The 25,541-nt window shown below is 31.3% G+C and overlaps 3 protein-coding genes across 3 annotated transcripts; 1 reads left to right on the top strand and 2 right to left on the bottom strand.

Annotated features, from left to right (window-relative positions):
• The first annotated feature begins 477 nt into the window (after positions 1 to 477).
• On the top strand, positions 478 to 4,377 carry LOC122586624 (1-deoxy-D-xylulose 5-phosphate reductoisomerase, chloroplastic). Its single transcript, XM_043758603.1, has 12 exons — positions 478 to 762; positions 1,362 to 1,534; positions 1,618 to 1,704; positions 2,065 to 2,190; positions 2,289 to 2,351; positions 2,535 to 2,684; positions 2,774 to 2,841; positions 2,928 to 3,039; positions 3,123 to 3,227; positions 3,325 to 3,446; positions 3,543 to 3,689; positions 4,073 to 4,377. The coding sequence occupies exons 1-12, from the start codon at positions 672 to 674 to the stop codon at positions 4,242 to 4,244; spliced, it is 1,416 nt and encodes a 471-aa protein (XP_043614538.1). The 5' UTR covers positions 478 to 671; the 3' UTR covers positions 4,245 to 4,377.
• Positions 4,378 to 16,612: 12,235 nt separating this feature from the next.
• On the bottom strand, positions 16,613 to 17,335 carry LOC122588297. Its single transcript, XM_043760410.1, has one exon. It carries the CDS (start codon positions 17,333 to 17,335, stop codon positions 16,613 to 16,615), a length of 723 nt encoding a protein of 240 aa, XP_043616345.1.
• A 3,794-nt stretch (positions 17,336 to 21,129) lies between these two features.
• On the bottom strand, positions 21,130 to 24,399 carry LOC122589561 (probable inactive poly [ADP-ribose] polymerase SRO5). The gene is made up of 6 exons (XM_043761861.1): positions 24,171 to 24,399; positions 23,258 to 23,990; positions 22,177 to 22,418; positions 21,927 to 22,063; positions 21,744 to 21,839; positions 21,130 to 21,417 (listed from the first exon to the last, which is right to left on the bottom strand). The coding sequence occupies exons 2-6, from the start codon at positions 23,884 to 23,886 to the stop codon at positions 21,403 to 21,405; spliced, it is 1,119 nt and encodes a 372-aa protein (XP_043617796.1). The 5' UTR covers positions 23,887 to 23,990; positions 24,171 to 24,399; the 3' UTR covers positions 21,130 to 21,402.
• Between the last annotated feature and the right edge of the window lie 1,142 nt (positions 24,400 to 25,541).

The raw sequence follows: 25,541 nt of genomic DNA on the forward strand, positions 1-25,541 counted from the left end.
ATAACAACTATAACTAAAACTATAAAAACACAATATGATTCTTTTCACGTCATTCCCCATCATGTTGAGAAGGGCGTAGATCTCATCACGATGTAATACTTACCCTATAATCATTGGTAGAATGCCTATAAGACACCGTCGCAATACTGCCCAATATCATTTTTTCGTTTTCGGACCCATAGCCAAGCGCTTTTCTTTACAATCACTAAGAAAAAAAAATAAATACAAATATCAGTAAATTAGAGAGGATTCCTTCCTAAATCCTAATACATCAAAATTCAAAACTCATTGCCCATGGATAGATAAAAACCGTTTCAATACCCAAAATTAAAATGTAATTTGATAGTTAAACTATTAACTTAGGGAGGGTATTGGAACTTCCACAACTTCAAGGGGTAATAAATGTATAACAATAAATACTGATTTATATTTGTAGTAACCTCATCACCAATCACCATTCCCAAACTCCATATAACAGTAGCACTGGACACTATTTCTCAACTATCATCCTCCCCCTTTCCTTGTCACTTCCTTTCTATAATAACTAAATCCCACATCTTTTCTTTTTGCCAAATAAGAAACAAAGATTCTCCCCTTTTGGCTTTCTGTTTCTTCTCTGGTCTATTTCTTGAAATTCAGATTTTTTTGAACAAAAATTTACAGAAAAGATCATGTCTTTAAACACCCTTTCTTCTACAGAAATCAAAACAATCTCTTTTTTGGATGCTACTAGATCCAACACTCATCTTCTCAAGCTTCAAGGTATTGTTTGTTATCATTCAAAGAAATTCTGTCTTTTTAATGAATATTCAATTTTTGTATTGATTATGATTTTTTTTTTTTGTGGTTATTTGGCTCTTAGGCATGCTTAATTCGTGTTTTCTTAGTGTTTTGGTTAATCAAAATTGACAAAATCCAATCTTTTCAATAATTATATCTACCTCAACTTTTTATCTAACTAAGATAAATAAATTTGTTCAATTTTGATTTATGAAATGTTAATTCTGAGCTTATTTGGTTGTTGGGCATGCTTAGTTTTGTATCCCAGTCTTTTATTTATTGAATTATTGAAATGTAGTTTTTTTTGTATAAATTTGTTAACTTTTGTATATATAATGTTGATTATTCCGTTTAGTGGTAATTTGGTTGTTGGTCTTTCTTAATTTGTGGTGTTTAGCTTAGTAAAAGTTTAATCTCTTTAGTGAAGCCCTTGGTTATTCGTATCTGTATTTATGTTCATGTATGATCAAGATTTGATAAATTTGTAATCTATAGTTCTTATAATGGTGATTTTTGATGTTTGGTGGTTATCTTGTTGTTAGGCATGCTTAATTTGTGTATTTTTTTGGGTGTTTTCGTAGGTGGGGTTTCCTATAAGAGGAAAGATAGCAAGGTAAAAGGGGTCAAGTGTTCAGCAGGGACGTCGCCTCCGTCAGCATGGCCAGGAACGGCACTTGTGCAACCGGGGGCTAAGAATTGGGATGGACCTAAACCCATTTCAATCATTGGATCCACTGGTTCCATTGGGACTCAGGTAAAGCTTGAATTCTTCTTTTTTCTTGGTTTGATTATGGTGTGCATTAGATTTGTTTGATTACTTAATATATCGATGTGCAGACTTTAGATATTGTTGCTGAAAATCCTGAGAAATTCAAAGTTGTAGCGCTTGCTGCTGGATCAAATGTCACCCTTCTCGCTGAGCAGGTAATTGCTTGTTTAGTAGCATCTTATTTATATTATTAACCCGCTGTAAGAAAAACAATTCACACCAGATATTGTTTGGATGTACAGTTGTGATAGGAGCTGTTTGAACATTTGGTATATACTAATTATGAAGATTTATCTGTAAAATGACTCCCAAATGATCACTAGGATACTGGTCATCTGAGTTTTTATAACACAATGATCAGATAAACCATTTAAATAGAAAAAAAAACAATGATCAGATACTCACATCAAAAATGCAATGCCAGACAACCATTGTAACTTTTTAAGGTGCACTTTCTTGTTGTAGCATTCTAAAACAGAACAAGCCTTCCGTTGATATTCCTAACCATTTTGCAGATCAAGGCATTTAAGCCACAGCTAGTTTCTATTAAGAACGAGTCATTGGTTAGTGAACTTAAAGAAGCTTTGGCTGGTTCCGATTACATGCCTGAAATTATTCCTGGTGATGAAGGTGTCATTGAGGTCTGTCACTAATTTATCATTTTACATTTTCTGCTAAATATATATATTTTTTTTTTGGGTCAAATTACTTAAATGAGACTTGTTGTAATGAAATATAGGTAGCGCGCCATCCGGATTGTGTTACTGTAGTCACAGGGATAGTTGGTTGTGCTGGTTTAAAGGTATATAATAAGTATATATTCTTTTCTTCAATTTTATACTACTATTGATCGAAGATCTAATTTCACAAGTCTTCATCACAAATCAACATAAGGACTTTGAAATATCAGCATTCGTGAAATTGTGCCCTTTTGAGACATTTTCACACAATATTTTTTGCTTTGCTTTTCTTTTTTCTTTCTTAGCCTACAGTTGCTGCTATTGAAGCAGGGAAAAACATCGCGTTAGCTAATAAAGAAACTTTAATTGCTGGCGGTCCCTTTGTTCTTCCTCTTGCACACAAGCATAATGTCAAGATTCTTCCTGCTGATTCTGAACATTCCGCTATTTTTCAGGTATAATATGGTATACCCGTCAAGACATGTACATGTCCCTGAATGTATTTATTTTACTTGACATTATTTATATAAATGTTCTGTTTTAGTGTATTCAAGGCTTTCCTGAAGGTGCTCTAAGGCGTATAATCTTAACTGCATCTGGAGGTGCTTTCAGGTATAATAAACTCCTGATTAAATTTGTGTTATGTGATGAACATTTTCTTACGCGTAATACTCATGTTTTTTTTATGATCGTGTTAGGGACTTGCCTGTTGAAAAACTGAAAGATGTCAAAGTAGCGGATGCCTTGAAGCATCCCAACTGGAGCATGGGGAAAAAGATCACAGTGGATTCAGCCACACTTTTCAACAAGGTAATCTTGTTTTCTAAAAATGATATGAGCCTTGAATTAAAATTGCTACCAGACATTAAGATTAACTGGGTTCATTCTCACAGGGTCTAGAAGTTATTGAGGCCCATTATCTTTACGGGTCAGATTATGACAACATTGATATTGTGATTCACCCTCAATCCATCATACATTCCATGGTCGAGACACAGGTAAAGTAATCTTTCATATGTTTCAGTTAAATATTAATCAGTCAGAACTGTTAGAAAATTTTGTTAACATGTTTTCCGTTTGGCTTGTTATTTTCAGGATTCATCTGTGCTAGCACAATTAGGATGGCCCGATATGCGTTTGCCAATCTTGTATACATTGTCGTGGCCTGATAGAGTAAGCTGTTCGGAGATCACATGGCCCCGTCTCGATCTCTGCAAGTAAGTCATAGTAATTTTAGAAGACAGGAAAACATCATTCTTACCTATGGTAATAAGTTTTATATACTAATTATTAAATGTGAAACTATGATACAGGCTGGGATCTTTGACATTCAAAGCTCCAGACAATGTGAAATACCCGTCAATGGATCTGGCTTATGCCGCTGGACGAGCCGGCGGTACAATGACCGGAGTTCTTAGTGCTGCTAACGAGAAAGCCGTTGAAATGTTCATCGATGAAAAGTAAGTTGTTAACATCATAGCATGTGTTTATTTTTAGTAATGGGTTGGGTAACTAGTCAAATGGGAGTCACATGTAAACAGTAGTTTTTGGAATGGGTCAAAATAGGTCAGCTCTGTTTGAACCACAAACGCTTTTTTTTGTTCAATTTATGTAGATACTTGTTATACATGAATTCCTTGGTTGAAAGTAGACCTCAGATGACTTTCAAATTGTCTAACCCACCAGACCCACATTCGAAATGTTTCCTTTATAACCTTTTCTATTCTTTTTTTCCTGTTTGAGATGTAGCATAAATACATAATCTAACTTTGACGCGTTTATCAGTAATGGTCACATTTGCCACCTCTAATCGAATAAATGTTCCGGTTTTGTGGCATTCTAGGATTAGCTATTTGGACATATTCAAGGTGGTGGAGTTAACTTGCGAGAAACATAGAGCGGAATTGGTGACAGCACCTTCACTCGAGGAAATCATACATTATGACTTGTGGGCTCGGGATTATGCAGCCAGCGTGAAGCCTACATCATCGGGTTTGAAACCAGCACTTGTATGAGCTACATCTTGGGTTGGATCAAGCCGTTGGGATGCTCATTGAAAGCGGAATTTCACAACTGTATGAATAAATGCAATTTTAATATAATTTGAAACTGAAATCAAAATGGAAATTCAAAAAAATTGCCTGAAAATTTTGGTCTGGACTGAAATCAAAATGGAAATTCAAAAAAATTGCCTGAAAATTTTGGTCTGGACAGTTGGACTTTCACTAGAACAACAAAGCAACACACTCTGATAGGCTCATTCCCATTCACGTACAGCTTTTTGTATCTGGTCCGTTTTATATCCTTTTTAACTTGATATAATTTAGTACCCATCCAAATACATATAATCTGATTCATAAGTTAAAATATAATCAAAAGAAAAGTAAGTAAAGAATAATAATAAGAATTTGAAGATTTAAAAGTTATATGTTGAGATATATAACTCAACAAAAAGCTTCATCATGTGTTATCAACTAAGGGCTCGGTCTTAGGAGCGAACTCGTTTGACCTATTTCTACAAAAGTTCTCGTTAGTCATGCTAACTAAGAGTGTATTTTTGAGTTTTTTTTAAAAAAAAAGAAATGGGAAGATTGGATATAGAAAGAAAGGATAGAAGATTAGATTTATAAAAGTCATTTTTGAGTTTGAAAGGAAAGTGAAAGAAAAATAATCGGATAAATCGCCGGAAACCTGCAACCACCGCCGGAAACCTCCAACCACCGCCGGAAACCACCCTTTCCACCTGCAACCACCCCTTCCACGCAACCACCACCGGAAACCTGCAACCACCGCCTGCAACCAACCCCTGCACCGCAACCACCATCGAAAACCTGCAACTATCACCTGCAACCACCACTTCCACGAGTTTCCTTCCAAATCAGGCCAAAATGGCCAGAAAACTTTTGGAGTGGATATAAGTCATATAATAACTAAACTATAATAGTGAATTAAATAGAAAATTAGATTATTTTTTTTTATTTTTTTTATTTTTGTTGCAACGGCAAAATAAATAGATATAAGAGCTTTGAGTTGCACGCCATATCTTTTTGTAATTTTTTGGTAGTAAACTTTGGTGGTTGCTTAATTAAAATAGAAATATCTCATGCAAATCCTGTGAAATTCTATTTTATTGACATCTTTCGTGGTTGCTTAATTAAGATGCAATAACCACTTTTCAAAAAAAAAAAAAAAAAGAGATGCAATAACCAAACAAAATCTTGATTTTATTTTCAATTTAAGTGTATGAAAAGTTGAAAACGACAGCATAGGTGTGTCCGGGTTACTAATTTAGATTACGTGATACATGTGTTGTTATTCTATTCAATATATACAAGTTGTCTTTGTTTTTTCGTTAAAAAAGTTTATCAAATGCCTATAATTATATGTTTAAATACCAGCAACGTGTCAGGGCCATTTTGCTCGGGGACGACCACCGAAATGGGCCCGTCTACGTGATCGGGCATTTTTCTAACAAAGCTTACGACTTAGGGCCATTTTCCTCGGAACCTACCAACAGGGACGGCTGCAGCTTGGGGGTAGCGGGGTCAGCTGCCCCCACTCCAATTTTAATACAATGTAATTTTTCAAAATTTAAATGGTATATTTGTAATCTATATCTATATAAATATTAAAATAATAGTTATCCTAGCATTTTAAAATTTTCAACAATTTAAAACTATTTTTAAAAATTGCCACATAGGTCTTTATCCTATGTGGCATCTCTATATTAAATTATTTATTTAATAGATAAAACTATTAAATTAAATAAAAATAAAATCTATATATAAACAAAATCTTACAAAGATAAAAATAAAATATCACATTCTATATCATAATAGAAACCGTATGAATTTAAAATCTATTTTTAAAATTGGAAAATATTTGGTTTTCAAATTATTTATTTCTTAAATTTACTATCCAATATAACCAGTATTATATATCACATTGTAATATAGTTTTTTATCCTTTTCGTGGTGGTGATTTTACGTTTTATAAAAACTATTATCAATTACTAGGTGAATTCAACGTAATTTGAATCATAGGTTTGTTATTTGTAATCTAATTATAATTTGAATTTGGTTTCTAACTATATCTAATTAAAGTTTTTCAACTTTTACGAATTTTATTATCTGATGAAGTAAGTTTTATGAAACTATTTTTTTTGAAAGAGTGTGATGAAATTCTAATAAGTCACATATCACTTTCCAAAAAATAAAAGATCGTTATGATTTTACATTATATTTACATTTTAACTTCATTTTATGTTCATTAGTATTTCATGAAGTATAATATGTGATAGTTAATATGAATATTTGATAACATATGTTTTTATATAAATGCAAAGATTTTCATAAGTAATAAGAATTATATTTTGAATTTATCTATTTCAATAAATGTAAAAATTTCCATTTAATGATAATATAGATTTATATGTACATGCCTAAATAATGTATAGTTGTTAAAAGTTATTATAAATATTCATATAACTAAAACAACATTTTTAAATAATCACACATCGTGCGGGTAAAAGACCTAGTATATATACAAAAGGCTATCTCAAAGTGATCGGGTGGCGATTTCTAAGCCTGCCACATCGGAGTTTTCCTACGTGTCGTCACCATATGGTTTAAAAGAGACAAATCAACATCCATGTTGGCGTCTATTTGCTTAGTCATCACCATATGGTTTAGAAGAGACACGTCAACATCCATGTTGGAGTCTATTTGCTTAATCAGCTTCTATATAAACATTTTCATAGAAAATCTGCAAATATGTAAAATATTCTTAAAAATGCACTAATCAGGAATTGCTGTAATTCTTCCTGAATAGCCTGGATTCTCCCATCGAGAGTAAACGCATGGTACGTGAGGTAGGCGACCTAACCAATTGGACCAAGTCCAAATTGATGTTATTGTTCAATGTATTTAATAAATAAGTGTATTTAAGCAAGTAACCAACATAATGATTTTGTTTTTTTTCTCTCATATGTTTATTCTAACAAAAATAAAGATTTTATTTTTTTAAAGGATTTAGCTTTATTGATGGTTACTAATATATGATTACTTATTTTTATTTTTTTTAAAGTATGTGATTACTTGTTTTAATTTATTAATTAAAAATGATGGTTCATATATGTTCCATTTTTTTTTCCCCAAAATGGTTAATATTACACATATTAATTTTAGTTAGTATACAAGTAGGTAGAATTGTTAAAGAAGACAATATATTACTAATTAGATTATATTATCGCGTAATACGCGAGATTAAATTATTAAGTTTTTATAATAATATAATTAGTACTTATAGATAAAATATGTTGAAATAATTTTAGTTGTATATGGTTCGTAAGATTTGTTTGTTATATCTTTGTATAACTAGAATGTGAAACTAAAGATTAATAAAACATGTTTAGTTTAGTGTAATACTCTATCTGCCCAATTTAGATGTCGTAATTTGACTGTTTAAGTCTTTTTTTTTTTTTTTTTTTTTATCTTTGAACAATAATTTTTTTGTTTGTTTTATATAACACATGATGAAATTTATATTAATACAAAGTACATTTATAACTCAATCCATTACATACATTTTACATTAAGTCTTTATATGACACAAACGGAATTATTTATAGTCAAAACAAGAAAAACAATAAGTCAAATCATAATATTTAACTTGGGACAAATGAATAATAAATTTATTGAAAAATTTTATTATCTCCATATTTATACAAAATCAAATACCAATTTAGTAATTGTAAACTACAATATGTATATATATCTATATAATAAAACAAGCTTAAAATAGAAAATATTATTACTGAAGATAATACTCTATTTTTATATTTAAAAGCAATAATATGTTTATTTAGTAATATTAATAGTGAAAATTTAAATTTTACTCATATAATTCATAAAGTCTTAACGTCAATACATGTATTGTATTTGTTTAATGTTTGATTTTAATCAAGTACTTATATATTATTCAATTGAGTTATTACATTCTTTAGTTTTAAAGTCCTGTGATATTTCAGTAAGAATTTATGTAAATCTTAATACAATTCATTTTACTAATTTAAAATTGAAAAAAAGTAATATTAATAACCCATAATATAACGTTTAACTAAAGAAAAAGTTTTTTTAGTATGGTTTAATACATACCATAAATATACATTGTATTATGATTACAAAATTACATATAGAAAAATCTTTGTAATAATCATGAGTGTGTTCAATAATATGAAACAGTTATTGAATATGTAATTTTTATAAATTTAATAATATAAAAATCTAAATGGGTAATTGTATTTAGCTTTTAAAATTTATTATTTGTGATTCGTAAGGGTATAATATATATATATATATATATATATATATATTCTTTGTTTATTTATGTGGTTCTCATAAATCAAACTTTTGAAAGCTTCACAACCAAAATTTTGCTAGCTGCTATGTTTGATTGGTTTATGTTAGAACATTTTTGTCATTTATTTTAAAGAAGTTAGTTTGTATTTACACCTTACTTTTCAGCTCTTTGCATTTACCATCTTTTTAATGCCCTGCTTTTCTGATTCCATGCGCATGCACACACAGTGTCCAAGGTTTTATTAACTACTTTTGGCAGTAGATAGTTGGCAAAGGTAAGTTTTTATGGCTTTATCCCGATCAAATCTTCCGTACACATCAAGTAGTAATTTTTCGTATTGATATCCTTATTTTTCACAATGTTATCCCCATATTCGTTATCTTGTCACAATGAGATATCTTTGCAAGTAAATATTTTAGTGAACTATATGATTGAATATTTAGCTAGACGGGTCTTATGGTATGATGATGTTTTGTAAATGCATAACCTTATTGGTTTACTACCAATTCTATGTGGCGTTGAAAAGGTACAATTGGAACTTCATTAATATTTAGTATTGTTATTAATTATTATAATTTAGATCAACTTACATTGTCTATGATATGTAGGCTATTGGATATGTATATTTGTTTTGAATGAACAACTACTTTCGTCTTTTTTTCTACATGTTTCAAGTATGTCGTTTTCATGACTATTTTTCATATCTGGAGTCCTATCTTTAGCACTAAAATCATAGTTTTTAGGTTGCATATTGATTAGTGAGTCAAAACGGGTTGTCTTTTATTATAAATGGTTGCATCAGGCGAAAGTCATGATAATCCATATTTAGTGGATACAACTATATTAACGCATATACTTTTTTTTTAATTAACATATACACTTGATCATGTAGTTGACGCAATACAGAGCCACAAATGGAATTATCAGTTGATGGTTCTTTAAGGAATTTTAATGTTATACAAGACTGTCTCAAAGCCGATTCTTCAAGGAATTTTAATGTTATACAAGAGTGTTTCAAAGCCTTCAAGACTTTAAGTTGGTAATACGTTGTCAGTTTTTGTGAAAATTGGTATAATTAGCTATAGATTTTGAATTTTGTAGTTATAGATCTTCGTATGGAGCAAGAAGTATACAATGACCTTAAATTTTTTTTTTTAACCCAAGCTTTGCTAATTTAACATGATCGTGATGACAATGTCTATATACTCAAAACCTTTCGTTTATGTTATAAAGTTAAGATATAACATAAAAATTTCCTTTAAAGTAAGATTTAATACTTGATATAAGATAGCCCGGTGCAACGCACGGGTACCACCTGGTTTTTTTTATAAAAGTAGGAAATAAATATAAATGTTACCTTCGTTGTCAACTTGTCATAAACTTATTATTTGGATCTCATTGGTCATTGAGCAGTAATTTTAAGATAGATATTTTCATTAAGGTATTAAAAAACTTGAGTTGTTTTATTTTTTAATAGAAAGAATGAAGTATAGTTTAAGAAAAAACTTTCGTTGTTTGAGTATGTAAATGTGTAGTACATTATAGTGGAACTATTTATAGAAAATGTATTTTCTTTCAAATTATTATATATATTTATCATAAACAATTAATTATAATTATCATAAAGCTAATTATATCCAAAGAAGTATATTTTTGGGTTTCTTGCATTATATGGTTGAATACGTTTTCATTTAATAAGACCTTGTTCGATACGTGTGGTCATTATTTATTAAAAAAAAACTAGTATTTTTAAATATGAGTGTTAGACTCGGTGTAGATAACAAATTTTTTTGAGAGTCCATTTTCTATTTTCGAGATAGGCCATTTTTTGTTTTTTTGTTTTTTTTTTTCATTTTCGGATACGACTGTTATAAGTATGACAGACAACTTTTAATTTTGCCCCCTCGCAAAAAATTTCCTGGCTCTGTCTCAATGAAATAATTTTGAGCTAGTTGGATACATTTGAATATCTATACTATCTATATAAACAAACTACACCCCCAAAATTTAACACTCTACCTTTAAAATCTTTATTTTACCCTTTTAATTCATACTACCATCAAACATTTTATCCCTGAAATTCCAAGAATACCCTTAAAAAAAACCCCTTACGCGTGTCCCTTCCCTGACCTGAAGTTGCTCACATAGTATACCAAAAAAACACACATGCGTTACCGAATTTAATAATCAATCAGCATAAAAAACGCTCACTCTAAAACAACAACGTCCGTTTGCACTTTCAGCCGGACTTAGAAACTATTTAGTTGAATCATACATTCATGTAATAACACGGTACCGGTACTTAACAATCGTTTTTTTTCTATGCCCCGCTGCATCGTGCAGGTACAAGGCTAGTAAGATTATAAAAGCATTAAACTCGTTAATATGTTAACTGGCAGGGTTTGTAAAACTCGGTCAGAATACCGATGGGCCTAAATTCATTTAAGTCAATTCTGGTTCTAAAACTCTCATGGCCCAATAGCCAAAAGCCTCAACTACTAGTCCATTAAGCTAGCTAGCTATCTTGCCATTGGGGTGTTAGCCCAGTGACCAGGGCCCAGGGGGTTTTTTCACAATGTAGTTTCCTCCGGTGGGATCTCAGGTTTGAATCCTGCCACATGCAAATGTGGTGAGGAAGCCTTAGCAATGCTATACCCATCTAACAAATGGGGAGCAAACCCTTTAGGGCATTGCCAAGAGTCGAACCGGCATGGACGCATCCGTGTGGGAGATGTAAGCCATTTATCCGTTACTGTCTTTAAAAAAAGAAAAATATTATCTATTTATCCATACATAAAATTACTCCATAACTACTAGTACTATATAGTTAAAACATGACTGAAGAAATACCACTAAAACACGATTATGAAAGTTTATAATCCATTCAAGCATCTGATCGATCGGATGCTTTACTTATACCTAAAGACGGCAAAATGGTTGAACTAGATGATAACCATTTTAATTATAATTATTCAAACATATGGCAGCTCTAATTCGTAATAATAAATTTCAAGTTTTATCAACATTTGTTTTATGTGTATACTATATGTTATTCATTCCAAGTAATAAGCATAAGAAGTTCAACAGTTAAAGATAAAGATAGATGAAGCTAGTGATGTTCATTGTAGCCATTTAAATTTGCTCGCCAATAAGTTTACGTTGGACACAAAAATGGTAGACAATCGCCAATCCATTAGCTAATAATAATTCCCACTTGGGTAGTGTTGGCCTAACTTTTATGAAAATGCTTATTTATCTATTGAGTTTTAAAAAAGCCTGTAAATATTGATTTTTTAAGTTTTTTTTAACCCTTAAAAGTATAATAAGCCTCTCAAATAAGTTGAAACAAATACTCACAAAATTGCTTTTTAGCTTTTACAAAACTCAATAATTAATAAATACTGCATATAAGCAACCCCAATCGACCCCTCACCATATATATTTTTTTTTCAAAGAGTGAAAAAATATTAATAACCAATCAACAATACAAAACAATGTTACAAGCTCAGAGTTTGAGGGGTTTAAACTTTAATACGTGAAAATTTTAAGTTCAACAATATATATTTTTTTTGAAAGTTAGTTCAAGAAATGGACAATTCAGTTTTGTTTATGAAAACTAGTGGGTTTATGGTTACGGGCCGGCTTCAACGATCGTATTTACGTGCACAATTATGTTCAAATGTTTGCGATATACCATGAACATACCAAGCATGTATGTTAACAAACAACTAAAAATATATAAAAAAAACATAAATATATGGCTACGTTTGTTATATCAAACATAAATAAATATAATAAATCCGTTTAAATGTTTGCATAAACACATATGTTTTATTTAGTTAAAAAAAAAGCAAAACTGACAGACAGTTGCACAAGAAAAAACAAAAAAACTTCGCAACATTGTAAAATCCGGAAGGTTATACAGGGTGAGACGTAAAAAATGAAATGTAACAAAAACCATAAAAGACACTAAAATAACCTTGCTTAAAACTTTGTCATATTAAATACATATATAAATTTTTTAGAAGAATCTAAAAAACAAAGCAAATATGACCATCATATTAATATGAATGAGCTAAACTTGCTAAAAAGTTTGACATATTAAATATATATACTTTAAAAATAAAATATAAACAAGCTAACAGACAGTTACGCAACTACCTGTTAGCCTGATTAAAAAAATAAATAAGCAAGCTAGCATGAACCAACACAATTGCTAGCCTAATTCACTATTTATGATTTCATTATGCTTAATTGAGGTATATATAATATATAATGTAATTTTCAAGAAATGGACAATTAATATACAACCAATAAATGGATGACTTGATGAGTCAACAACATTTCGCTAACGTTGACACGTTGTATTCACTCCACGTAAGCCTCATCTTATCTGATAAATCGATCTTTCCGTCAAGAATACCAACAAAATGTCAAGCCAACGTTTTGGCGGCGAAAAAGTTTGGGCATAATCGTTTTTTCATTAAAAAAATAACGAGCAACAAGATACACAGGGCGGATTTGGCCTGTACAACATGTGCAAATGAGCAGGCCTAACGTTTAAAGGAGGCCCAAAATTTTGTTAATACGGTCATTTATATAGATAAACCGAGAAAGATATTACAATATTTTATATTTAGTCTATTTATAATATGTTTTATCTTCCAATGCTTAACCACACTAGCATTGATTTTTTTTTAAAATTTACCTGTCTTTTCCATTTGTTTCCATAACGGTCGGAAGTGTTTATTATTATTTATTTTTTTGTTAATTATCATTATTATTTGTAGTTTCCATTCAGTTTATCATTATCATAATTTTTATATCATTTTGAATAAATAAAAAGAGTATGAACAATGATGGCTAATGTTTAGAGATATGCGTCCTATTTTGGTATAGAACGGGACCTAAGAAATCCATGAGACGGCCCTGCAAGTTACATCAAGCAACGAGGAACTCCACTCACAAGGTCACAATTAACAAACATGTTATAAATATTTTATATTTTATTATAAAACATTTAAATACGATACATTTAGTTTAAACTTGATTTAAAAAAATAATTACGAGTAAAAACTTTAAGCTATCCTACATTATGCGAATGATCCTACTTCTCTTCATTTCGGTTACTTGATAGAAATACATAGGTACATGTACATCATATGATCACGAATGCTACAAACTTGAAACTTTGGAATCCAGTTGAAGGAAACTTTCAACGCCATATCTCTATCTTTAATACATTATAAAATATTTGTTCTCTGTCAAATTTTTTTAACTTTTCAAACACTTATTTTTATCTTTCTCTTCAAATTTCAATCACTCATTTTTTTTTCCTTCATAAATCATTTTAGCATCTAATTCATTCAAAAACTTTTATTTCAAAAACTGTATATCGATAAATTATAAAAAATTTATGGGTATTTTTAGAATTTCATGCTCTCTCTTTAGAGAGTCATTTGATATACTTTTGATCAGTGGCGGACTCAGGATTGATAAGGACGGGTAGCATAAAATTTTTTTTTTTGCTGGCCTTAAATCGACGTAAAATAACGATATCGACTAAATTGTTATAATGATTTAAGATTTTGGCTATTTTTAATGATTGTTAAGAGTTTTTGGCACTTTAGTAGTTTCCATTTATCATTTATGTTCACAAGTACCTTTTTTGAGTTTTATTATTAGGATAATCTTTTGAAAGTTTTGAATTAGTTACATTGACGGGTATATCATATTTGTTTGATCCGTAGTACCAATAAATAATACATCGTCTTTCAAAAAAATTAGACTACATGGATCTAGCGGAACCATAGCCCGGGTTACCCCTAGGCTCTATGTAGGTCCGCTCATGCTTTTGATGTACTTTTAAATCCGAGGGTACGGCTAGCGCATTTGGCTATCACACTCTATGATCTATCACCCCTCTCTTTCCTATCTCACCGCCGCAACGCACGAATACTTTCTCTACGAATACTTTCTCTCGTTACGAATAAAAAATATATATCTATCACATCGAAATGTCTAGTTCACTCTCTATATTCAACTCTCAGATCATTTCACTCCTCAATTTGCAAGTCGTTATCACTTCCATTCTTTAGTCGCTATCATACCTCACCAACAAAAACTAAATAAATTAGTTTATCCTGATGATTTTTCCAAATCCATAGTCACAGATAAAGTCGTACCCAGACCTTAAACTTTTCGACGAATAAATCTATGTTAAATATTTTATAGTTTCATATATATAATAATGTTAAGCCTCAATCCGACACTATCTTTGAAGACATCAAACTTTTTTCGCTTCCGTTCGATCTTTGATAGATAGAAATATATTGTAATGTAATTCCAGGCAAAATTGGATTTGGGATCCATTGCATCCTATTTCCACCCTTGTTTAACTTAATTACATACTCTATTAGCATCTTGCTAGTTGTTGATAGGAAGACTATTTTTCTATAAGGTAAAAAAGAGGGGTAATAGGCTAATAGCGAAATATAAAATGGATCAAAGCCGCCTAATGTTTATATTAATGTTTATAATTCATTTAAATCAATCAATAAAAGTAATTTATAAACTATGTAAAATTTTGATAAATAAGAATTTGTAGGTTACTACGAGTACAGTTTATTTTTAACACGCATTAAACTATCCATTATGGCCCATTAATCTTTTCTACTATATTTTATATTATTCAATTTACAGTTTGATACCAATGCAAAAACCAACTTCAACCTTTTTCTATTTATAATCATGAAAATATAAACATAAGTTTAAATATTTCCAGTCTAATATACTAGTAATATGGATTTGATTTGTTAAAAAAAGAAACGCGTGTTACCTTAATGAGATGTAAATTGACATATGAACCTTTACGAAAAGCGAAAAGGCCAGTTAGGCCACTTCATCACAATTTTAGACAACAAATTCCCAACTAACACATATACTACGGTTTATATCTGCTTTGGTGTATGGCGGTGACCACTTTTAATTATTGATCATGGCGTATCTCCTTAATAAGAAACATATATATTTATGTCAAAAGGTGTAGTATATCATTTAAAACGACAGGTATTATTGATGACCAAATAAAGAATCATACCAAATAGTTATGGACGAACCAAACAACAGGGATATATGGCCTAATAATATACTTTTTTTAGTCCCATATATCTAATCTAATATCTTGTATACTCCTTGGTTAGATGGCCAGCTTTATAAATGCCTAAAAAGTAATCATTAGAATATAAATCTTGCGTTTTGAATGTTATGTACGAAAAACAATTTATGGTAGATGGTTTCGACACGAAAGCTTCCATCATATCGGATGCCATATCATTCCCAGCTTAGCGTCGTTTGAATATCCATATGACCAAATCAAATTATAAAAAAAAATTAAAACTATTGTTGCGTTGATGTATCGACTTTTTCGATACGATTTATGTACATTACTATCGGCAATTCACAATGTCACACGTAAATGTAACGATTAACACAAAGAAGAAGAGAAATAAACGTGTATAAACTATCAATATCGATAACTTGTTACACCCGTCGTCGCATGATCAAACCTACCAATAAACACAAACACATACACATATTTTGTATGCTCCGTCATCACATATTCACATCACACCATGACACCATGTATCTCTTCAGTCCCTCTTGTTTTCTTTATTCACCCTTTTACTTTTTCAACTTTTACAATTTCTCCCTTTACCTTTTCCAAAAGCTGTCCCATTACTATTGCTCCATTATTTCGCCCAAACAGAAAATCATAACCACCGCCGCCGGAAAATCACCGACAACCGTCAAACAAAATTATTCAAAAAAAAAATAAAAAAAATAACAGACCTTAATTACTGTATAACTATTGTAATAAAGTAACACTAGTTAATTAACAGTCTCCAGTTTCACAGACCTCAATTACTAATATATATGCACACATACTTAATTAACAGTCTCCAATTTCATAAATTGAAAATTGCAAACCCTAACTAATTAATAATTGTATTAAAAAAATTAATCAAAATGGACGTAAATTTCTGTTAGATTGACTTACGTTACTAAATGAATCAACCAGAGCTTGTCGGAACGGCAAGTACAACCGCCGCCGGCTACCTCTACTTTCCGACTTAACGGCACCGTCAGAGTTCTCATCATTTTTCTTCCCAAACGACGTCGTTTTACTGTCGCTGTTACTCCGGAACAAAATATCACGGATTTTCCACCGGCGTGAGGAAGTAGACTTTTCCGGCGGTTTCCAGACACAATACGTGTTGGGATTAACACCGTCGAGATCGTCGGATTCAGATGACGTGGATTCCGATGATGTGAATTCACGTTCTTCATTGAATAGCTTATGTAACGGAAGCCGTACGATTTCCGTCGTGTCGTTAACGAAGTGAATTAAATTAGGATCAACGTCCAGTAATAAGTTTCTATCAAATAACGGATATTGTGGAATGATACGTAGATTATTAACGTCCGTACGGACAACAGCAAACTCGAATTCATCATCATTTTCATTTTCATTATCATCATGATCATGCTCTGGATTACAGTCGTTATTAGGAGCGGAAAACTCACTGCTATGGTGATCGTGATCGTTGAAGATATCATCGTAATCGTCGTTATTGTGACGGAATTCTTCAACGACTCTAGCGGCAACATCGGCGAGGTTGTTTGAGGAGTTATTGGTGGTGAAGCTAGCTGGAGAGATGGCAGAAGAAACTGTGCTGGACTGCATGGTGAAAGAGCCAGGGAGATCGATCCAGTCTCTAAAATGAAATGAAAAGAAAAAAAAAATTGTATGATGATTGATGAGGGATAGGCTAATTGTGAATTGCCAAATGAAATGAGTGAGTTGATTGGGCCATGGGGATATTAATTGTGGGTTTCTACATCTTCATGTTAATTTGTTATTATTATTGGGGTTTAAAACTTTAGAATTAGATGAGAAATCATTTTAGACACTAGAATAATAATGACAAAATAATTAGGAAGGCTTAAGGCACAAGTAATGCGTTCTTTTATGCAATGGTTTTTTAACATAAACATCTATAAGTTGAGAAATAGTACTGTATGTTGTAACTAAAAAGAATTTTATAAATGAATCCAACTAAATAAAGAGACTTTAAGTTATGCTTTATCTACAATCAAATGCTTACTAATATTATTTACAAATGAAAATGGACCAACAAAAGAAAAATAAGTCTAATGGTATTTATTAAGTGCATAATATATTTGTACATTTTTTTTTACAAGTAAATTTTATCTCATACGTTTATGATGTGTGCTAATCGTACAACGAAATATAACTTTTGTTAATGTTAGTATGGATTGATTTTGGAAAAGGATCTTTAAAAATAAGAAGGCTTTTAAACTTTTAAATATATGAATAAAGAAAAATGATTAATCATTCTAACAAAATCTTTTAAAATTAGGATGATAATATTTGAAAAGATAGATTATGAAAAAAGATTTAGTAGAATCCACATGTTATATGTATAAGATTTTAAGAGGATTTTTAAGCTGATGTTTAGAAGGATTAATATTTTTCAAGAATAAAACCATTCATATTTGGAAATGTATGACCATCAAATGGTATTTTGTAAGAATATATTATTATTAAAGTAAATGCTTAACTAAGTATTTGAATGAAGACAAGTATGTTTAGTAAAAGTAGTTGTATTTTGTAGTTCTAGTTTTTAATTGGAGTTGTAAGTTGTATGTTTTAGGCAAAATTGTTAACTAGAGCTTTTATTTTTTAAAAGTGTCTGGTATGGTAACTGTAGGTGCAACTTTAAGAGGTATTTGTATAACTTTTGAAGATTAAAAGCTTTGAAAAGCTAAAGCTCCTGAAACCCTATTTCAAGTAGCGTCTCATTTTAGAGTTTTTTAAAAAATAAATAAAAACCAAAGCTAGTTGCATTCAAACAAAACTTTTAACACTTTAAGAGCTTTTAGTTTAAAATAAAAAGCTAAAACCTTTAAAAAGCTTTTGAAAAACTTGTGTCAAATAAAACCAACGTTTTTAGCTAAGGATCCGATCCTTATAAATCCTTATACTTTATTTATTTATTTATACATTTTTTTTATATAAAACATGCGTGCTAATGTGAAAAATGTAAAGATATCAAAGATATTTGTATGAATTGAGATACATTTAAAGATTTTAAAAGTTTTTAAAAACATCAAAAATTTTGTAAAAATATAATATGACATTTCATCTAAAGATGCGTAAAGTTGAAACACCATTAGAGATGGTGTAAATGTGATGGGAGATGTAATTTTCATTATAGCTCAGTGGTTGAGCACTAGTTTTATATGTTAGAGGTCTCGAATTTGAGAGGTGGAAAGGACATTTGAAGGATTTTAACAATAAAGTCATCTGGTGAAGCAAGTTTGAGTTCTGCAGAGAGGGCATAGTTTATCCCAATTAAATGTCGTGCCTTCGGGTGGTTTAGTTGAGAGTTTCTCCTCCTATTAGGTATTGAGGGTGAGTGGGCTCTATAGCGCAAACTCATTTAAGACAACGTAAGCTAGATCCCCTGTTGCAAGCAAATGATCCAGCCCTTTAAAAAAAAAAAAAAAAAAAGAGTGATGGGAGATGGTCTAAATGTGATTGAGGTCCAAGTGCTATTTCCCCACCTCGTACAAACGCCTAAAATGTAAAAACCATTTGTAGAGATTTTTACTCAAAATATATCTAAAAGTTGATAAAAACAGTTCTATATCCTTGGATCCAATAAAGGTTTTAACCTTCGATCAGATGCTTCTTAACTTTGTTTTTGTTTTGTACCTTTTTTTCTGGACATGGGCATATAAAAAAGTGGAAATCTTTATCTTTAATAGGGTGTTTGGTAGGAAGGAATTATAGAAAATGAAAATGTAATAGAGAATGGAAATAGTGAGAAAGAGAATGAGTATTTGGAAAGAGAATGGATTCCGTTGTTTGGTACCCACAGAGAATGAATATATAAAAAAAAAAAAAATTTTAAATAATAATACATTTATTACATATAATATCTTTAAAAAAAATTTTATTTTTTTTCATTCTCACTCATTCTCTACAATTTATAGAGAATGGAGAGAATGAAATTGATTCCTCTTTCTCCTTTCTCATTCCATTTCTTCGTCGTAAACAAACAAGGGAAGCCTTTCTCATTCCCTTTCTCCCCTTTCCATTCCATTATACCTAAGAGTAGTGATAGAAAAGATTTTTTTGCAGAAGAATATAATACTATTTCAATTTCAATAGGCTAATACCCATCATGGATGTTTTGCCCAAGAAATATTCATAGTGTGCATCTTCTAAATTCTAGGATAAAAGTGAAAAAAGCATTTGTTAAGGATTTACGGTGCAGATGATCACCCCTAGCTATTTCATTATATCTATTCCATTCAAAGCTGTGAACCTCTATTGTCGATGAACCTCGACTTGGATTTCCATTACCCAACTTAAATTACTGTATTTTCATAACAAGTATAATGTCGCGAACCATCTAAATTTTATACCTTCTAGTTCTACTCCGTATAAAATATTCGCATGAACCTATAGTAATATGGTCAAACTTATTTTGGACAAGAGAGGTCTTACAGAGCAAAAGATTCAGATCCTAGAACGAAAAGGAGACAATTTTACTCGACTAACCACCGATACATCAATTATGTCAAGAGATCAAATAATGTATGTTTCATGTTGGACAGTTGAACAGGATTTGTGCCCTTGCGAGACGCTTGATAAAGTGAAAGACGTACTGTAAGGAGTTGGTCGATCTATATGACTATATGTCATCAATCAAGTCGACACCAGTTTTGGAATTAATGAGAGTACGATAACGATGTCTATTGCACAATTAACACCATGAATTTGGTAAAGCATGTTGGATTAACAAAGTGCCTTATAGACAAGGCAAAAAAGTTTACTTACCTACAATAAAGATAGAAAATACTGGTTGTTGTATTCAATAGATGAAGTGAGTACCACAAATGCAAACATTCCAATTCCATCTAAATTTAATGCGAACTTATAAATAAAGTCGGCTACTTACATGTGTACGTAACCATCAAAAGATGAAGTTAAAGGTGCATAGAAAGTCTTCGTGAAGTTGTGAGCTGTATTATCTTACATCAGTCGTTATAACTTATAAGATATCAAACAGATTATCAAACAGAAAATATCTTAGCCCGCTTTATCCCAAACCAAATTTTCCTAGAAATAATTGAAGGCACACAACATAAATTACTATACTGTTGGAAATTGCAAAGAGGAGAATTTTTAGTACATCAAGGATGTACAAGATACTTATAAACGATTCGTATTATTCCAGTTCACCTCAATTGAGCCCGATCAATCCAATGGAGCAAAAGAAAGAACAGATTTCGTAGAAATAAGTAAGATGGCAAGATCAAGAAAGTCAAACCATGTTTATAAATTTGTATCCATACACATGATGGATACAAAACAACCATCTGCATCCGAGGTCATATAATCATTTCCTGTTATTTCAGTTCAACTTGATTGTACCCGAAACAACCAATCACAACATAACAATGCAAAGATTTATACTAAACATCTGCATCAGAAGGTCTAAGATCAAGGAAATAAAGGCCCCATATATGTATTCTAAACATCTATAACAAAGACAATATCAAACTCCATAGGTTTTGTGAATCTAAAATTGTACGGGGTAAAAAATGTTAAGTGCCAATGTATAACGTAACCTAACACGTCTAAAACTCTCCTTTTAGTTTTCACTTGACACAACACTCCATCTTCTGTTCAAACTGGTAACTCCATGCAACCACCTTTTATTTGAATCGCCGCTGCAATTAAATAATCAAAAACATCACGATTAGACACGAGGTTTGTAACTGCTAAGTCTGAAGCTGCTGATATGGTTTCAGAATTTGTATACCTATGCTGACCTTCCTTTTTTTTTAATTCTCATACTGGACCAATTTGAGTATTATTCTAATATCATACTCGAAGTATGTCATACACGAACAAGTGAAAAAGTATTTTAATTTTGGAGACTCTAAATCCAATAGGCAAATTAAAATTTGTCCATGTCTTAAAGCAAAAGACTAGTCTGTTTACCACAATTCCACAGTTTCACAACAAAAACAACTATAGAAAGATGAGTCTGTACCTGTGCAGTGAAATCCTTTAGAACCACCAACAATACCCTATCCCCAGCGACTTTTCTGATCCCTTTTATCATATCACGTCTAGATATCTTGCGCTCCTGTCAAACAATAAGATAGCCAATTAAGATCAAAAAACTTAACCAAAGCCTCTAAGAAACAGACACACACAACATCTTAGAACTTACAATGTAACTGTGACGATACTGTGTAATTTCCTTGATGGCTTTAGAAGGTAAAATCTTGGAAAGTGCTGCAATGAGTTGCGGAATTGGGATCCAAGGGGAAACAGGTTTCTCAAGACGAACTCCATTTAGCTGAGGCTCTGGATCATATTTAATTTTGCACAAGGTTAACTTAGTACTGATATAGTAGAATTAAATTTCATTAGATTATATGGATTACTAACTGATGAACTTGTTGATTGATATAACTTACTGTTCACGCTCATTAGCGCCTTGAAACTTATGACGAACTCTGGCAATATATGGCTATTCATGTGGCTACTCCACACGATATACTTCTTAGGAGACACCATGTCATCAACACCGGTCTGAAAATCCTCAGAACTTGGACAGCATTGTGCGGATCCCTGATTCACAAGCTCCGTTTTGCCCACTAGCACACGGCAAAGCAAAATATGTTTGACTCCATCCCCATCGACAATTGCAGACTCCACACTGTCAAGTTCATGAGCGATTAGAGTTTCGTGTCAAGTTTATGTCATTGAATTCTACTCCTAACAAACAAGAAGTATATCAAACCCTATAATATAAAGCTATATAACTATAGCATTATCTTTTTTCGTATAGCAACTATATATTTATCTGATCACATAGTTAAAGTAGATTGATGAACATGGATCAAAATCATTGAATCAAATTCAGTATTCCATGACCATCAAGAAGTGCAAAATTGATGCCTTTAATAACACAAATCAATTCTCTACTATTTCTCTACTTCCCATCTTCCTAAAGTTCTAAACATAATTCATAATTTTTGAAGATAAATTTTCAGGGATCGAGGATAAAAAATCAAAATAGGGAATGCCCTTGACTGATGCACCATATTTTTACTTCTAAAACCCTTTACTTTTAAATCAAAATAGGGAATGCCCTTGACTGATGCACCATATTTTTACTTCTAAAACCCTTTACTTTAAGAATCTAATCTGCCAATAAGGAAAAAATCTGCCTTCTTGAAAGGTATATATTCAACCATATTGTTAAACTATAAAACTATATAATCATCAATCTAAACAGACATAAGAGCAAATTGATGTGAACATGAGCTCAGATCAAGTCTACTTCCATCACCGCCTAGACGTAGACAGAACAAATTACTGGTTTTCCACTATTCTAGTTGTAATCATACTTGAATCTACTTGTAATAAACATAAAGTGGGTCAAAAACCAAACTCTATTGTAAATACTATGCAACTACAATGTTATCAAAATCACAAATAATGATGCCAAATTGAAGAGCAAGTACTAAATCCATTAAAAAAAAATAAACTGACCTGTTGAGAGGAGAATGATCAGCAGAAAGAACAACACCATGACCAAAACCACCATTCTTGGCAATATTCTCATATCCAAATCCATGAGCAATAATCCTATCAATCTCAGCTTTCGAACCACCAAACCAAGCATACTTAACATTAACATCAGCACTACCGATTTTCTTCTCCAAAGCTTTCGCGTATATCTGAAAACTACTCAATCTAGCTTGACCAATGGCATTAGCATTAAACATATTCCTACGAATACATTCGACTTTAGCCTTAATTCCTAATCCACTCAACCTAGTCACAAATTTCCTCTCAATCATCTCATGCAACTTATCACTCTCTTCCAGCTTAACCAATCCATCACTAGTCCTTTCTAACCCGACCGTTCGTGTAGCTTCCACAGCTCGGTTTCCCGAAACGACACTCTCGCAGTCCGAAATAACCGACGACACCTCATCATCAGTATCAGTATCACCTTGTTCATCACTTTCATCAGCAGAAACAGAGCCTTCGATTCCCGGAACGTGTATAGGACCGAAATTCGAAGAAATTTCATCATCATCGTAATCGTAATCATTATCATTATGCATCAATTTCGGATCAACAGCAGCCGGTGGTGATAATAGTGACATCATCATTTATATATTTAAACTGTATCTAAGTTTTCGCTTAAAATTTCAAAAACACCCTAACTATAACTAACTAACAAACTAACAATTGAGGCTTGACAACAGAACTGTAACTGAAAAACATAAAAAAAAAAAATAATTATTATTCTAATTAACATGAATCTGCGTAATCAAAACGCTTAGCATCTATAGGTAATTGCGTAAACAGAATATAGATATAGAGTTAAACAAGTATATATATGTATCGATATATATGTGAATAGAGCAGAGAATATAAAAAAAAAAAAACTTACAAATAATTACGAACGTATTTTTCGCTGAGTGTAAATATATGTAGCATTCGTAGAGGACTTGAAGAAGAAGTCAGATAATGAATCAAGTTATAGAAAGAAGAAGAATGCATTGGAATATAAAAAGTAATGGATTGGGGGACACGCGAGCCAACTGAAATCTGTGAAGCAATAAAACGGTGGATAGCCGAGATAACAGAAGGCGGTGCAACGGAAACTGGGGGTAATGGCCAACCGGTATATATATAATGAAACAGAGGTCGGTTACAGTCAATTAAGAAATCCTCTCCCCCAAGGAATTGAAAATTTTAGAAATTCTTGAATTTACGGATATGTCCCTTGGGATTTCTTGGAAAAGTGGCCACGTAACTTTTTTAAGTCGGTTTATTTGTGGGATCTGTTTTTATACCAGGATGGTTTCGTGTTGTACTTTTATTTCCTTTTTTATTTAATAATACAAGTCTTCAAATATTGTTTTGTGTCTTACACGAGTATGACAAGAGATTATCTCTTATCAAAAGCCAAGTATTAGGTATATTATTATTTTAATCAAAGAAATTAGGGTTTCATATTGGGCCAACATATTTTTTTTGGGATTATTACAGGTAAAGTTAGAATAATGTTAATCCTTAAGGTAAAAATCAAAAATTCATTTTTTAATCTTAACCATTAATTTAAATTCAATTGATCACATCTATCAAACTTTTTAGAATTTAATCTATTGTCACTTATGATGGTTTTTTTTTCAATGGAATGAAGATTATCAAATAACCAAATAGGTTAGGAGTCTATCAATGATTTCAATTTATCGTTAAAGGACAATTGAAATACTTTCCTCGAGGTCATAAGAGTATTTTCTCCACTTAATTAGCTTGGTAACGTTTTCCAAAAGTTTAATTTTGTAAACCAAAACAACGACATGAAGCAATATCAAAAAAAAAAAAAAAAAAAAAGAAAAAAAAAAAGGAGAAGAAGTTAAGGCGAGTAAACAAATATGATAGCATATGTATATATTTTCTGTATGTAAAAACTAGACATATAGTTAATTTAAATAAAGAATTTTATAAGAAAAACTGAAATCACATAAGTTACGTGTTTTTGTCAACCCAAACACAATAAGATTACGGCTGAAAGAGACGTACTATATTCATTCATTTTAATAATGACAATATTTAATAGTAAATCTAGATTTAGTCATCGAATGGTTTTACAACTTGCTGGTAGTAGATCATTTTTTTATTGGTCCCATAGTTCGAAAAAGAATGATCATACAAAGCACATGCTCTGCTATAGTTTTTAACTACATTATATCATTTAAAAGAAACTAAGTTAATATAGAAACTAAGTTAATATAGAAGATACGTGTAAGAATTT

The sequence above is a fragment of the Erigeron canadensis genome, chromosome 2, assembly GCF_010389155.1.
Source record: "Erigeron canadensis isolate Cc75 chromosome 2, C_canadensis_v1, whole genome shotgun sequence".
Taxonomy (NCBI): domain Eukaryota; kingdom Viridiplantae; phylum Streptophyta; class Magnoliopsida; order Asterales; family Asteraceae; genus Erigeron; species Erigeron canadensis.